Source organism: Phodopus roborovskii, unplaced genomic scaffold (assembly GCF_943737965.1).
Source record: "Phodopus roborovskii unplaced genomic scaffold, PHOROB, whole genome shotgun sequence".
Taxonomy (NCBI): Eukaryota; Metazoa; Chordata; class Mammalia; order Rodentia; family Cricetidae; genus Phodopus; species Phodopus roborovskii.
This window is the reverse complement of record NW_026126540.1, coordinates 28,813,328-28,829,735: the sequence shown is the minus strand read 5'-3', so window position 1 is coordinate 28,829,735 and position 16,408 is coordinate 28,813,328. Positions and strand designations below refer to the sequence as shown.

Here is a 16,408-nt window from a genome sequence, read left to right as displayed (position 1 = left end):
GGTAACAGTATTGGCCTTCAGCTCTTTGGCTTGGATCAAAGGTTTGGCACTGGGAGCTGTACTTGACTCTGACTCTGCTGTTAAAATGGGCGATTACTTGCCTACCTTTCTATGCACTAAAGCTGGTCAATATGGAGAGTGCAAAAAACACCCCAGGAAATAGAGAGCCTCTGGAAAACAGGATGGTTAGTAAGACTATAGAGTTCTTAAGTGTTCCCAGTTCCTGGGTTCAGGGCTAGTGACAGGTGGAGAAGGAGCTGGGACCCAGGGAAAGGACAAACATCGTGCTACTTATGGCTCAACTTGGGTTTTTTATGTTGCAGAGCAGTGCACATTCAGTGGAAAATGTGTGTGAACTTTGACCTGCTGTTGACACCTAGCATTTGTACAGGTTTTTGAGGTACAGTGTAGTGTTTTGAATTGTGCATACATTGGGTAGTGATTAGCTCAGGTAATTGGCATGTCATTGGTTGAACTTTTACCATTTCTTGATGATGAATGCTTTCGAATGCTTTTTTTTTTTTTTCTACCACAGCACATGTGTATGAAGTTGTCAAAGAAGAAATCCTGGAAAGGTTTATAATTGCTTCCTCTTCCTACTTTGAGCTATGTAACACAGCACTATTTTATATGTTTAAATGCTCAGTATCAGTAGTTGTTACAGAAATGTAAATCAAGGCCACAGTGAGGGCTGGAAATTGCACTCAGTGGTTAAGAGCTCTGGCTGCTTTTCCAGAGACCTGGGTTGGCTTCCCAGCACCCACATGGCAGGTCTGACCTCTGTAGGCATTTCACACACATGGTACTTTTTCATACATGCCACACTAGTACACGTAAAATTAAAATAACTGTAAATATATAAAAAAAAGACACGGAGGCACCTACCATTCACCCCAGTGGAGTGGCTCTTATCCTCCTCGCTGTGGTGGGGTGAATATAAACTAGTGTAAACAGTACTGCTGAGGTCCTCAGAAAGCTGAAACTGTAACTGCCTACATATAGCCATCCAAAGTGGTTCCAAAGGGAATTAAACTGACCCCACATGCCACACTCTTCATAGTAGCCAAGACAGAGCTAAGCTAAGTGCCCACCATAGGTGACCCGGTAAAGACCACATGCTGGGGGATATTGTGTGGTGGTAAAATCCATGAAGGAAGTCTCTCTCTTTTCCTGGGGGAGATGACATAAGATTTTCTCTCGTCAGGCTGAGCAGCATTACCACTCATAGCTTCCCAGTCAGCCGAGAGAGTGAGACTTCACGGTGCTCCAAGTTACCAGAACTGCTTGACTAGAGCTGTCAGAGAATTATTTCTCTCTCTCTCTCCCTTTCTCTCTCTCTCTCTGTATATACACTGTAGCACACATGTGGAGGTCAGAGGACATCTTGTGGGAGTCCGTTTTGTCCTCCTACCATGTTGGTTCTAGGGGTCAAGCTCTGCACACACCTTTACCCACTGACTGTCTTGTTAGCTCTCAGCACTGAATTTATTTTTTTTTTTAATTTTAGTAAATTGGGTTTATTTTGCCCAACTAAAGTCTAATGAAGTGTTTAGAGCATTTTAAAGGTTTGTTAGATTAAGTATAATAAGCATATTTCTCAACTAACAATTTTTAACTTGGGATGAGTTTACAGGGACATAAATCCTGTTGGAAGTCCAGGAGTGTGTGTAATATGAAAAATCACTGCCCTGACTCAGAATTCAGACTGTATGCTTTTTAGTTATTAAATACATCGATTCTACACTATTTGTTTTTTTTTTTTTTTTTTTCTTATGCAGCAAATGAGCTACATAGACTGTTGCAGCCATTTCTCCTAAGGCGGGTCAAAGCTCAGGTAGCCACAGAGCTTCCCAAGAAGACAGAGGTGGTCATATACCATGGCATGTCAGCACTACAAAAAAAGTACTACAAGGCCATCTTGATGAAAGACCTAGGTATGGGCGTGTGTCTTCTGAGAAGCTGGATGAGTGTGGTTTTCTAGGAAGTGCTCAACAGTCAGACGCCCTCCCTCTGTACAAGGAGGGGGTGGAGTTCTGGAATCTATTGAGTCTCAGGTTGGCTGTAGTGTGTGGCAGGGGCTCTCAGACAGCTTCCTTTTTTCCTCCGGCCATATCTGCTCACTGCCTTGAAGCAAGCACTTCTGAGCCCCCAATCCTGCCCTCTCTCTTTCCAGCCCATTGGATACTTAATGAGCTGCAAAGGACAGTTGACTCAAATTCACCGGGAGGAATTGGGAGTGAGAAGGGAGAGGCAGCAGAATGATTTCCATTCTGTAGTTGTCCCTCGACTCCCTAACAGTTACAGTGGGAAGTTTAGAGGTCTGAAAAAAAAAAAGGGTGACCATGTTCGCTACGTTTAGTGCTCCTTCTTAAAGAGATGGCTAAGCAGATCTCACCAGGTGTCCAGTCCAGTCTGGGCAGTTACATAGGTTTGAGGTGCCAATGATTAAATGTCGGAGGCTGTGGAGTTGCTCTGCTAATCCATATTTCTTCCTGTTGTTTTTACGATTTCAGATGCGTTTGAGAATGAGATGGCAAAGAAAGTCAAACTGCAGAACGTCCTAACGCAGCTTCGGAAGTGTGTGGACCATCCATATCTGTTTGATGGTGAGGGAGGCAGGTCACCGTCCCTCTCCATTACTGTTTTTGTGAACAGTCTGGGGGTGCCCTCCACCATGTCATTGTCCGTGCTCAGTCTGTTGTGTCGGTGTTATTTGACACATCTACTCAGATTTTAAGTTCTTCTTAATATCCTTTGAGGTTATAAGTTTCTTCTCTTTTACTCCAAGATCTGGTCACGACCTTGTGCTGTGTTTGTCCCGTCTCTATTCTCCTAGGAGGTGACTTGTTTTTCTCAGGGTCTCGATGGTTTTGGAGATCAAAACCAGTAGCTCTACAGAGTCATCGTCGGGTTTGTCTGAGTGTGCCCTCACATTTCATGTGTCCCTGTCCCGAGCCCACTCAGGCACCACTTCACCACCACCAAGGATGGCCGGGAGCTTGCTGGGTAGAGCTGACTGGCCTCTAATCCACTTGCCTCTGAGTTGTAAGTGCTGGTATTAAAGGCCTGTGCCAGCACACCCAGCTAAACTGGGAATTTAAAAACATGCTCTGATTGAAAGTTCAGGGACAACTCGAGGACTTCTGGGCATGAAGCTTCCATCATAGGAAGGCGTAGCGCAGAGGTTTGTTACAGTCGGGTGGGTTCCTAATGCTGGAATTGTTTAAACAATTCACAGCATCTTCATTCGATGCACATTAGGGCATTGTCTTCACGAATGGAATGTGTAGATTTTAAAGGAAGCCCTGTAGGCAGTTCTGACTGCCTTAGAGTGTGCATGCCACCTCTGAACTCAGAGAGCCCAGACTCCAGTTTGGGTTTTCTTGACTGTTAACATCAAGGTGGGTTTGCCCCTTAGGTTTTTGTTTGCTTGTTTGTTTTGTTTTGTTTTGTTCTTTTGGGGTATGCTTGCCTTTGTGATTGGTGTCAAGAAGTATTGGGGTCATCATACAAACACATAATCATAAAATTCCTCAACCACACACGAGCCTGGCACATTATCCCGTGTAAGCAGTATGGGGCTCCTTTATTGGTGGCCAACAGTCAACGTTTCTCCTCAGGGAATCTGCTCCCAGCAGGACACACCAGTGGAAATGGGTTCCTTCTTTCCTAGGTGTGGAACCGGAGCCCTTTGAAGTTGGAGAGCACCTGATTGAGGCTAGTGGGAAGCTCCACCTGCTGGACAGACTGCTGGCGTTTCTGTATTCAGGGTAGGCAATGGGTTGACATCTGCTGTTCTCAGCTAGTAACCGTTAAAACTAAATGGCGAAGAGCTGGCAGATTTCTCTAGAAGGATCCAAGTTTTCTTTCTTTAGGACCTTGATTAAGGTTCCACTCTCTGTGCAATGATGCTCCTAGCCCTGCCAACCCCACCAACACCCCTCCACAGTCATCTTTTTCCATACAGCCATTAGGATCCCAATTCAGCATTGGCAGTGTCCTCCTCTGATAGGCTGTCTGACTCATCAGTATTTGGCCTCCTTACCACTCCAGCTTTCCTGTTCCTCCACACACACACACACACACACACACACACACACACACTCACACACACACTTGGGGCTAAGTGTTCCAGGAGCTCTCCCTAACTGTTGTTCTGAAGCATATTGCACACAGAGACCAGGCTAATTCTCTTGATGAGAATTTTGTCTTGATGGCATTGTGCTTCTTTGTTCATGAAATTTTTAAAGTAGTTAATAGGAGCTCTAGGCTTGACTTCATTCATTCTTTGCTATTGTTGTTTATTCATTTTTTTTTTTTTTAAAGACAGTATTTTCTGTGTAGCTCTAGGGGCCTGGAACTATTAAGTACACATCAATGTAGACAGACCCTGTTGGTCTTGAACTTGAGATGTCTTCCTGCCTCTGCCTCCCAAATGCTGGGATATCAGGCATGAACGACCACACCTTTGTTTGTTTTTGAGATGGGGTATCACTTTGATTTCATTTTTTTATGCATATGGTATGTATGTGAGAGAGAGAGAGAGAGACATACAGAGACATACATACATAATACATATATACACCGGAAGAGAACTTCAGGTGTCATCATAAATACTGTCCACACCCTTTGAAACAAGGTCTCTTAATAGCCTGGAGCTCACCAGTTAGGCTGGACTAGTTATCCAGCAAGCCTAGGGATGATCCTGCCTTTGCTTCCCTAGAGCCGAGATGCTAGGAACCCAACATTTTTTAACATGGGTTCTAGAGATCAAACTCAGGTCCTCATACTTGTGAGGCAACCAAGCACTTTACTGACTGAGACAAACTCCCCACCCTATCCCCAGCCCCTTAACTTCATTTTTTTAAAACTTTATTTGTTTTATGTGTTGGGGGTTTTGCCTGCATGTATGTCAGTGTCAATATACTACGTATGCGCAGTACCTACAGAGGCCAGAAGAGGGCATCATATCCCCTGGAATTGGAGTTAATGTTAGTTGTGAGTTGCCATTTGGGTTCTGGGAATTGAACCCAGGTCCTCCAGAATAGAGTAGTCAGTGCTCTGGCCCCGAACTCACAGAGATCCACCTGCCTTTGCCTCCCGAGTGCTGGGATTAAAGGCATGTGCCATCACCGGCCGGCTCTTCCTTCTTAATCCATCATTTTATGTTGTCCTTTTTCTTCTTTCATCATATATTTTGGGAGATGAGATGCCATTTGTTCCTTTCTAAAGTAATACTTCTCAGAATTTTCAGTGAAATAGCTATAAATGGTACTGACTTTCTCCCCAAGTAAGATTAGTGGTAGGTGACTGACCATGGCTTTCAAGGTCGTGTGTGTGTGTGTGTGTGTGTGTGTGTGTGTGTGTGTGTGACTGTGTGTGACTGACCATGGCTTTCTAGGTCTTGTATGTGTGTGTGTGCATGTATGTTTGAATTTTGCATTTTACTCTTTATATGTATGTATTTAGCTCCCTTTTCACATGAAAGCTAGTATTTCTTTCAGTTGACTGAGTTGACATTCCAGTGAGTTCTCTGGCTCTTCTGGAGTTTTTCATAGCCTGTGATGCATTGACAAATGCCCCTGGGAATTTCTCCATTGTAGTTTAAGAACTGCCACTTCAAAGGGGACAGTGCTGGTAGTTTACTTACATTCTTGACATAAAATACTTAAAGAGTTTCTGAGGAAGTCTTCAAATTATATTTATATTTTAGCATTGGATTCTTTTTTTTAATTTTTTTTTTTTTGCCAAAGAATTTTGCTTGAGGGTAATACACCTTAAATATTACTAGAATTGTTACTTTCTCCTTTTTTTTCTTACCAGGGGCCATCGGGTTTTACTTTTCTCCCAAATGACCCAGATGTTGGATATTCTACAGGACTATATGGATTACAGAGGTGACTCCCCTTGTCCACTATGTCACCTAAGTCATTTGTAGCTGTAACGGTCACATGTGTAACATGAGTCACATGTGTAATATATGTAACAGTGAGTCATATGACCTGTGGGGATTGCAGAGGAAAATTATGTCACAGCCTTATTCAGAGTCAAAAGTTGAGATGTGTGGACTAATACCTGGGGGCATGGAGAGGTACATGGGCAGAAATGAGCAGCCACATTCCCACAGTTACATTGTTTCTGGTTATGGGCTCCAGGGCAAATGCCATGGAAACGTTATTTGTATAACAGACAGGTTTCAATGACAAGAACTTTGGAGTCATAAAACAACCATCGTAGCAGCTGAGCACTTACTCAGACTCACTAGACAGGTGGGATATCCGATATCCCGCAGATCAAATGGGGAGAAGCGAGGCCAATCATTTCTATTTAGCAGTAGGGAGTGCGGTTATTACCTGAGTACTGTTTGTTTACTGTGTAATAAACGGATGTGAGATAATTGGGGGAAACTGTACCTTTGGATGATCTCAAGCTCTCGGACCTTTCCGTTTAAGTCTGGACTAAACCTCAGAGCTGTACTTGATGTTCCTCAAATACTATGGGAAATGTAGGCCGGTCACCCTTGCAGGGTTCAATTTAGAGCTGTCTGGGTCTGGAGTATAACGACAGGTGGGAGACCCTCCGGCTCCAGAGAAGCCAGACACTGGGTCACCAGACACAGTCCCTCACATTCCCATACTTATGCTTGCGTCTCATCAAATGCAGTCTGCCATAGAGCGAGCTTTCAGGATTGCTTGGGAATGGTCCAAACTACATATTAACGTTACTTCAACCATGTTTAAGAGTATGAATGTGTTATGATGTGTTCTTTGTAGAATGGTAGCTTTGCCCAGCTTAAATTTAGACCCGCCCCCATGGGAATTATTAGAAGTAGGGCTTTTGCCTGTATATGAAAAGGGTAAAACTGATGTCTTCTTTTGGATTGACTAACTCTTTTGTTTCTCAGAATCCTTGAAAAAGAATTAAGGTTGCCCATTTTCTCCTCTTTGTCAAGGCTATAGCTATGAGCGTGTGGACGGCTCTGTGAGAGGAGAAGAGAGACACCTGGCCATTAAGAACTTTGGAAAACAGCCCATTTTTGTTTTTCTCCTGAGCACCCGGGCAGGTAGGCCACACGGGTCTTGACGAAAGCAGAGCGTCCCAACGATTAGTGCATTTCGCCTAGTTCTCTGAAAGGCAACGTTATTACCAAGGAGTTAAGAAGGAGGAAGTTGAGGCCATTGACATGGTGGATTGTGGGACTGGACTTCTAAAAGCTTGGTGATTTTTTTTTTTTTTTTTTAATGTTTCCTATCCAAGCTATGATCTCAAGGACCTTCAGCTGAAGTCTTGCATTCTTAGAAACTGTCCTAACACGTGTTGACTCCTGGCCTGGGAATGTCCTGAGAGATTTCTGTGGGGAGTTTTATTTATACTCAAGGGGTGCAGATCCCCATTTGGGGAATGGGATAACCTCTTTGCTAGTTGCCTTCCTCCAGAAATACTTGTCTAACATAGCAAAAGCTTAATGAACATTTAATTGCTTTAAAATGTGATTATAGTAAAATTGCTAATAAAAGTTTTGACAATGTCTATATATAACTTCAGTCATAAATATTATCTATCACATTTGTCGTATGTTATCAGTAAGAGGGTGATTTTTTTTAATGTGTTATTAAACATTTTGATATTAGCTTTTTGAAATGATTTCTTTTTTAAGGTTCTGGATCATCCTTAAATTGCTTTTTAACTCATAGGCTTAGTTTCATTATTTTGTTTTTTTTAAGAAAACTTTTTATTTATCTGCATATGACTGTTTGTTTCTATGCGTATCATATACATGCTGGTGCCCTTGGAGGCAAGAAGAGGGTATCAGATCCCCTGGAGCTGGAGTTACAGGTCATAGTGAGCCACCAGATATGGGTTTGGGGAACAAAATCCACGTTCTGTGCAAGAGCAGTGCATGCTCTTAGCCAGCTCCCCAGCCCCTCGTTATTCTTCTTTCTTATAAAGTGGAATCCTCCTGGAATAGATGTGGTGAATACAGAGATATGTGTTCCTCTATTAAAGGGAGATCAGCATCTCAGTGAAAAAGCTTCAGTCTTATTAGGAAGCATTCATTGAGTGTCTAGTGTGATAAGGGCATATAAAAGGACACTAGATACGATCCTTGGTAAGGGGATTATTTTGCCAGCCTTTGCCTTATCTGTCCAATAAAGAATAATGCATAATGTAATCAGATTCTCTCAGCCTCCCTCTCTCAGCCCTACACGCATGTCATCATCTGTCTCTAGTAGTCTCAGAAGAAACGCAGAGTCAGGTCAAATGTAGTATCAGAAGGCAAACAGTCAGTTCTACTTGTGATATTTCAAAGATTTCATCACTTCCGTACTCACAGGACAGCCTTTTGTTTGAAATGCCTGAAGTTAAGAAGGACGGGCCATCCACATTAGTTAATTTCCCTGGAGGACCCTGAGCAGATCCTGGGGGAGCAGAAGCTCTGGGCATTGCCTTTTCCAGAAGCATCCTATGGGGCTTGCTGTTGTGTTTCTGCTGCAGTTCTGCAGCATTCTCATGTGTTCAAGATTGTATGTGAATGAATCATATTGCCACCAGGGGGCAATGGTAGCTCATGAATATATCTCCAACAGTTATAAGCAGAGCTTGTTAAAAAGGTACCACTCATGGGCTGGAGCATAGCTCATGCACACTCTTGTGTAGCCTCTTCCCCAAAGAAACGGGGAGTCACCCTTTGGGAAGAGCTGCATTTTGATAGCCAAGACCCAGGAAAGATGGCATACATTTCAGCATAGTGTGGATCCTAACCACTAGACTACAAGGGGTGATACTGCAAATTTCTAAATGAGACAGGTACCTGGGAGGTGTTAGAGTGTAGTCAACAAAACAGGCTCTGGAGCTGGTGTGATGGAAAAGCCTGGCTGCTTAGCAAGTTCAGTAAAAGGGACTGCTCCAGCCCATAAGGCAGCGGTCATCCTAGGCAACGCAGTAGGACCCCTTTCAAAAAAGGAAGGGAGGGAGCGAGGGAGGGAAGAAGGAAGGAAAACTACAGTAGCAACCACCACAAAAGCCCAGAAAACGTACCAGCAGGTTCGAGAGCCAGCCATGGGAGACTGAATCTTAGCTCCTTTGCCTCCTAACAGTGCAAATTCAAATAAGTGTTTCACTTCTCTGTGTTTCCATCTCAGTATCAGGTGATGAGTAGTCAGAGCCAATGAGGTTGTTGTGCAAGGTGTTGGTCTGTATAAAATGCTCAAACCCTTGCCTCGCAACTGACAGATAAAGCATAAGTGTACTAGCCCTGTGAGGTAACCCAGTACCAATCAGTAATCAGTTCTTATCAGCTCTTCGTTCCAGATTTAATTTTATATGAAAGCTTAAACTGTTCCCGCCTGGCGTGTCTTGAGACCTGGCTGGGCATCAGTGGCTCCTCTGAGAAAGTAGTCTTTAATTCCAGCTCTTGGAACAAGCCCCTGTCAGGCTCCCTTGTTTCAACGGTATTCGCTGATGCCCCTGGCAAGAGCCAGTCCATTTTGTATTAGTTTTCACATTAATCAAGGAGAAGGCTGTAATTTGCCTTCATGGTTCTTTTAATTCCTGAGACCGGTGGCTGCGTCTCACCCCTTTTCCTGTTGCACAAAAGAAAACCCAGAAAATTGCTGCAGGAGGTGCTGGCTTTGGTTTTGTCATGCTGGGTCCGGTCGGGGTGGACACAGTTACAGAACGCCTGACTAAGAGCAGGAAAGGCGGTCTCCCGTCCTGCCCAGCAGCAGCAGCACCACCCACCCCTCCTTTGTCAATGAGAGTCAGAGATCTTGCCACTGAGTCTGGCCTGCAAGTGTGGGTAAGGGCTCTTCCCTTACGAATGCCCGCACAGGATGTGCCGTGCCCACAGCTCTTTTCCAAAGGAGCATGTGCCCATTTCTTTGTAGACTGTCCTAGGCAAAATGCAGTCAAGTGCTTTAGATCTGGGAGAGTGGAGACTGCTTCACACTCCTAAAGTTTAGCATCTTCCTTTGCTGCTGACTTCTTCCAAGTCAGGCAGGCAGCAGGAAGTTAAGGGAGCAAGTGTGACCATGCCAGGCTCTAGAGTTGCACATGAGTGTCTGTCTGTCTGTCTGTCTGTCTGTCTTCAGTTCACTAGTGTAGCCCTGTCTGAGCTATCTTTATTCTCCCAGTCCTTGTGTGTGCCTGGGATGACTCTCTCTTGCCTTACTTGCAGGTGGAGTGGGCATGAACTTAACGGCAGCAGATACTGTTATTTTTGTCGACAGTGACTTTAATCCTCAGAATGACTTGCAGGCAGCTGCCAGAGCTCATCGAATTGGCCAGAACAAGTGAGTGAGTCCAGCATCACAGATTTTCCACCTCCTTGGTTTGCTAGACACTCCTTGGTTGGGAAGGAGGGAGGATCATAGTCCTAGTGACAGCACCAAACAGCAATTGAGAGACCCCGGTATGAGCCCAGCTTTGCTGCTGGCTCCCACAGTGTCATTGGCTGGGTGGCACTGTAGTCCAGACTCATTTTGTTGCGCAAAAAACCAAATTATGAAGAGTTAAACAGAATCTATAGAAGCTGTTCCCTGAATTCAGGGAACTAGAACCCACCTTACTAAAAATGAACAGAATAACTGGCCAAGGCTAACATGAAATGAACTCAGTGGTGTTTTGATTTGTCTTATATTGCTTTGTTTGGATATTTTTTTTAAAACTTATTGGTGTTTTGCTTGTATATTGTTTCCAATGTTTTTATGGGTTTTATTTGTGTTTATGTATGTTTCTTGTATTCTGTTTTTTGTTGTTGTTTTGGGTTTTTTTGGTTTTTTTTTTTGTTTTGCTTTCTATTTTATTGCGAGACAAAGAAAGCCTGGAGTTGGAGGGGTGGGGAGGACCTGGGAGGAGAAACAGTGATTAGACTATTTTCTATGAGTCAAAATGCGGGATGTTCTTCTGTATATATGTTTCTCTTATTGGTTGATGAATAAAACACTGTTTGGCCAATTGAGGCAGGAAGATAGGCTGGACTAGGAGATGAGAAGAATTCTGGGAAAGGTAGTCAGAGAGAGACCTCAAGAGATGCCATATAGCAGAGGAAGGAATAACAGGTCTTGAACCACATGGAAAGGCATAGATTAATAGAAATGGGTTAACAATTAAGACAGAGCTAGCCAATAAGAAGCCCTAGCCATTGGCCAACAGTTTTATAATTAATGTAGCATCTGGGTGCTTATTTGGGGCTGGAAGGCGGTGGGACCTGGCAAGATAAGAAACTCTAGCAACAGATGTTATAGAAATTTGCAAAAAGTCATGTGTTTGTCTTGGGCGTAAGGATAATAAGCACCTAAGAGGTTTTTCTTGGCTACAGGTGACATGTCACAGTTCAGGTCACCTCACCATCCTTTCATTCACTATTTGGAAAGAAACAGGGACAACCAGAGGCCAGCTCTCTCTTGCAAGTGCTCGAACTTCCTTGCAGGTGTCCTTACCTGGTGTGTCCTTCCCTGGCATCATATGCACTCACCACACCACTGTTATTTGACTTGTACACAGGTCTGTTAAAGTCATTCGGCTGATCGGCCGAGACACCGTGGAAGAAATTGTATACAGGAAGGCAGCCTCCAAATTGCAGCTTACCAACATGGTCATAGAAGGGGGCCATTTCACTCTAGGAACCCAGAGACCGTCCTCTGTGGCCGACTTCCAGGTTAGAATCTGTTCTTACCCATAAGTTCATCATGATCTGTTCCTGCTTTGCTGCTGCTATGTGCAGGGGACTGTAGGAGTCAAAATTAGGCACAATAGATGTAGAGTAAAAATGGAGACAGTTGCTGTGCTGTCTATGTTGGATTTAAATACAAGCCTCATTACTCCAAACATTACCTCAGGGATCTTCCTTTGCTTAAAATGAGGTTTCCGTTAGTTATGTCTGAGGATGCTGAGAAAATTAGAGAATTAGAAAACAAACGAAAAGTTGATCATAGCAGGCTATTCTGTACCTCTGTCTTAGTTTCGTTTCTTCTTGCTTTGACAAAACACCAGACAAAATCAACTTGAAGACGGGTGTATTTTAGCTCACAGTTCAAACCCAACGTGGCCAGGAAGTCAAATCGGCAGGAGCTTGAAGCAGCTGGTGACATCACATCCACAGTGAAAAGGCAGGGAGCCATGCATGTTTGGGCCCAGCGCACTCTTTCCTTTTTATACAGTCCAGGAGCCACACCCAGAAAGTGGCTTCCCATCTCATTTAACCTAATCAGCATGAGCTCTTCCAGTGTGCCTGGAGGCATGTGTCTGGATGCTGTCCTCCAGCATAGGCAGACCCTTATCATAAACAGTGGGCTTTCTTTGGGTTTTGGTACCAGATGCAAAGCCAGTTGCGTTAGTTATATATAACAATGTTAAATATAAACATACCCAGATATTGTGCTTCAATGAGCTATGTAAGGAGTTTGCATATTATTACAGCCTACCCTAAAGGCTTCCAAGTTACGAAGGAGATGATCTAGAGGTAAGCAGTTCAGTACAAAAGGGAAAGATGCAAGTGAACCTGAGCTATTGTTTGGGAATATGCAGAGTTGGGAGCTTCCGGGGAGCTCTAGGAAATGCCTGCTGTTGTCATAGTGAGTGGATGAGGGGCTCAGGGAGAGTTGAAGGATGGAAACTGAAGCGTCTGACCAGGTATTGGTGCGGGGTCATTGCCACAGTAGTGTCCACAGAGCACTGTGGTGAGAAAACAGATTGGCAGGGAAGTAGGCCGGTGGTGGGATTAAGAGGTTTAGCAGTGAGAGTTGGGAAAATAGCTGAATCTGACTTCTCTTGCTTTTTCTGGAAAAGCTTGTGATGGTGAGTTGGTGAGAAATGCTATAGGAAATGCTTGAAATTACCGTTACTCTTAAAAAAAAAAAAATACAGAACATCAGACTCGTATCCATATTGTATTGTTACAGAGAGTGTCAGAGTCAATAACTCGGATAATCCTTTATCACCATCTGCTTAGCCATCACCCAGCTGTTAAAAGCCTGCTTGGTGTCAGCTGTGATGGACAGCAAGTGCAGGCTGTCTATCAGAGAAGGAATGTCGTAGCATTAGCAGTTCACCCACAGACCCGTGGCTGTGTTTTCATCAGAACTAATTGGACTTCTTCTTTCCATTCAAGTTAAGCGAGATACTTAAATTCGGCCTGGATAAGCTGCTGTCCTCTGAGGGGAGCACTGTGGATGAAGTAGACCTGAGATCCATCCTGGGAGAAACCAAAGATGGCCAGTGGGTCCCTGATGCTTTGCCTGCAGCAGCAGAAGTAGGAAACAGAGAACAGGAGGAAGGAAGTGAGTTGGGAACCAGATCTTACTTCCCATGTGATCCATTTTGAGTTGATGTTTGTGCAGGGTGGGAGATGTGGATCCTGTTTTATTCTGCAACGTCTGGTTTCCCCAGCACGCTTTGCTAAAGAGACTTTTTTCCTCCAAAGTGTTTTTGACCTTTGTCAGAATGAGGTACCTGGAACTGTACAGGCTTCTTTCTGGGACCACGTTTGTGTTCTGTGGGTCCACGCTTGTGCCATGCTGCTTTTGTAACTGTGGCTCTGCAGTATGATTTGAATTTGAGTATTTTGACACCTTTAGCATCCTTTCTGCTAAGGATGTGTGTGTGTACGCGTGCACGGACGTGGATATGTGGGACGAGAGAAGAAGGCATTAAGTGTTTTCTGTTTTACCCTCAGCCTTATTCCTTCAAGGCATGGTCTCTCCTTGAATTCAGAGCTCACTTTTTCCATCTCGGCTGGCCTCTAGCAAGGCCCAGCAGTTCTCTCTGTGTCCCCAACAGCGCTTGAGTTCCAGGCATGCAGGGGACCTTGCCCAGCTTGTTTGTAAATGCTGGGATCCCATGCTTGAATGTAGTGTTCTGTTTTAGGATGTATTCAGTTTTATTTCATGCGTTTGGGTGTCTTACCACTTGCTTGTGGAGGTCAGACAAGGGCATTGGATCCCCCTGGTTGTGAGCTGCTGCTGTGCGGGTGCTGGGGATCAATGCTGGGTCCTCTGGAAGAGTAGCAACTGCTCTTAACCCCTGCGCCATCTTTCTAGCACATAGTGTTGGCCTTGTCTGCCATCTTTGATACTTCTTCTTCTGGTTGAGTGCTTTAGTGAAGCTTTCTGTTGTGTTTTTATTTGGTACATTGAGATTCTCATTTTCAACATGTCTGTTTTCTGTTTCAAAATCTCTTTCCTCAATTTTTAAAGAATTTATATTGCTGCTTTTCTCCTCCGTTCCGAAACTTTCCCTCTGTGCTGCTGACTGCTCCAGGTCCTGAATTCATCTTTCGGGTCACTGATCATTTTTACCAGAAAACCTTTGCAGTCTTTGTCTGGTATTTTCCTGAGTTCAGTAGCGGAGCCGTGATTGTTAGGAGAGTCGTGTTGCCTTGCTTATTCATGTCTCTCGTTTCTGTGTTCAGATCTCTCCGGCCATGAAGTAGTAGATGACTAATAGGTAACGTCAGAGTTTGATCTGTCAGCTGTCAAAACTCTAAGGTAATCTCAGTTGATGAGCTCTGTCCTGGGCCACCAAGGACAGGGCTGTCTTTCCCTGTGTACTTCCCAGGCTGACCCGCCTTCTGCCATCCCCCACATGCGCAGTCAGTGTCTGGCCCTCCTGCTTGCCACAGACACCTCCCAGGGCCTTCCCTCATCTGGGCTGTGGCAGGCCACATTGAAGCTCCCCCATCTATCACCTGTACATGCTCCTTGATCTCAGACCTGTGGATTAGTTCCTTTCTTTTTTTTTAATCAGTAGAGTCTTAAGATGGCATTCAGGCTGCTGCCTTCTAAGTCCTACAGTGTGACAGAATGGGCTTTTTCTTTGAGGCTGCTCTGCGGGCTGGAGGAATTGCTGTCTCTTCAAAGCCTGCAGTTGGATTTGAGGCTTCTGAGGACTGTGGGCTTGTCCCCAGGGTCTGCTAGCTTACCTTCATGAAGGGGCTTCTGCCTTTCCCGCCTTTGCTGGCTTCCTCACCTGCCAGGGCCTGCCCACTGCCCAATGAGGCTCTACTGCATTGCTTTCTTCTTCCTGCTCTTTTCTGGGAATTTCCAAAGCTCCTCCTCTATTTCTATCTTTGGGATAGTCTTTCCCCTTCTTGTGACCGCATCACACAGAGGCATCCTCTAGTTCGCCCACCATCTTACCCCAGAGTGAGTTTTCTAAAGATGTATTCATTTTGACTTTATGTACGTGACTGTCTGCATGTATGTGCACTCAACACATGCATGCAGTGCCTGAGGAGGTCACAAGGTCCCCTGGAACTCTGGCTTTGGAGTTGTTCACTGCCCCGGGGGGATGTTGGGGACTGAAGCAGATCCCCTGTGAGATCAGCAGGCGTTCTGAAGTGTTGAGCCTTCACCCAGCCCTGCCCAGTTTCGCCTTTTAAATCCAATGACTGCTGATGAACAGTGCAGGCTGTGTTGTGTACTTGACATGTATGTAGATGGTTTTGTGCCCCCCCCCCAAATTTGGTCAGTGTTCTGAATTTTTGAATTGAAATGTTGGTTTGTTTGTGGTCTCATGTATCCCAGGCTGGGCTCAAATTCATTGGAAGCTAAGGATCACAAGCTTGAAATTCTGATCCTCCGAACCTACAGCCGGTGCTGGGATCATAGGCATGTGCCACCATGCTGGTGTGTGGGGCGCTGGGGACTGGCTGCAGGGTTTTGTGTATGCTGGACAAATTCTCTGCCTGCTGTGCTATGTCCCTGGCCCCCTGGAGTGTTTGGTGTAAAGAATGCTCTCCGGTGTGTCATGGCTGTTGTCAATGACTGTTTTCCTAAAGTAGCAGCGATGAGAAGTCGTGTTGCTGGCTCACCTGCCTCCTGCCTGAGAACTGGGCCTTTATAAAGTGGTGCGTCCTGTTCTGGGTGTCAGGTGGGCACCTGCTTTTGTCACCCTCCTTTGTTTCTCCAGATGCTGACTGCCCATCACTTGCTTTCTCCTTCCCTTTGCTGTAACACGGCAAGAAGGGGAAAGTCATTCCCTGCACAGACACACAGCGCGCGGTGCCTTCCAAAAATGCCTGGCTACGTGTACTTTCCAGTCCCTTTCTCCTTAGTAGCCATTGCTCTGGTGCCCCAGGTTTTAGCTCACCCTCACTACCCCTGTCAGGTACTGTTAGAATCCTGCAGCTTGTTTGTCCAGTGTGTGTCTGGCATTCCAGTGTGTGAGCATTGGTTTGGGTGCCCGTTTCTCTGTTCGCCTGCAAATGGGAGTTTGTAGTATTTCCTGACTTCTCATTCCGTGGTAGGCATGGGCTAGTGAGATTTTTGTGGGTTATGGGGAGAAATTAGAATTCAGGCAGCTGGTCACTTCCGGTGACACTGCTCTTTGAAATTTGTCACGTTTTGTCTTTAGATTCCGAATGATAGCGGCTCATTCCTATTCTTCATATGCTTCCTGTTCTCCGCTT

General features: G+C 44.9%; 1 protein-coding gene across 1 annotated transcript in view; it reads left to right on the top strand.

Moving 5' to 3' along the window:
• Chd1l (chromodomain helicase DNA binding protein 1 like) overlaps positions 1 to 16,408 on the top strand; it is a 47,579-nt gene that overhangs the window by 18,692 nt on the left and 12,479 nt on the right. The window contains exons 8-15 of the mRNA XM_051199333.1: positions 1,779 to 1,934; positions 2,514 to 2,606; positions 3,674 to 3,770; positions 5,824 to 5,897; positions 6,953 to 7,063; positions 10,178 to 10,292; positions 11,506 to 11,659; positions 13,112 to 13,280. Of these exons, the coding sequence (XP_051055290.1) occupies positions 1,779 to 1,934; positions 2,514 to 2,606; positions 3,674 to 3,770; positions 5,824 to 5,897; positions 6,953 to 7,063; positions 10,178 to 10,292; positions 11,506 to 11,659; positions 13,112 to 13,280 (969 nt within the window). The remainder of the gene's footprint in view (positions 1 to 1,778; positions 1,935 to 2,513; positions 2,607 to 3,673; positions 3,771 to 5,823; positions 5,898 to 6,952; positions 7,064 to 10,177; positions 10,293 to 11,505; positions 11,660 to 13,111; positions 13,281 to 16,408) is intronic.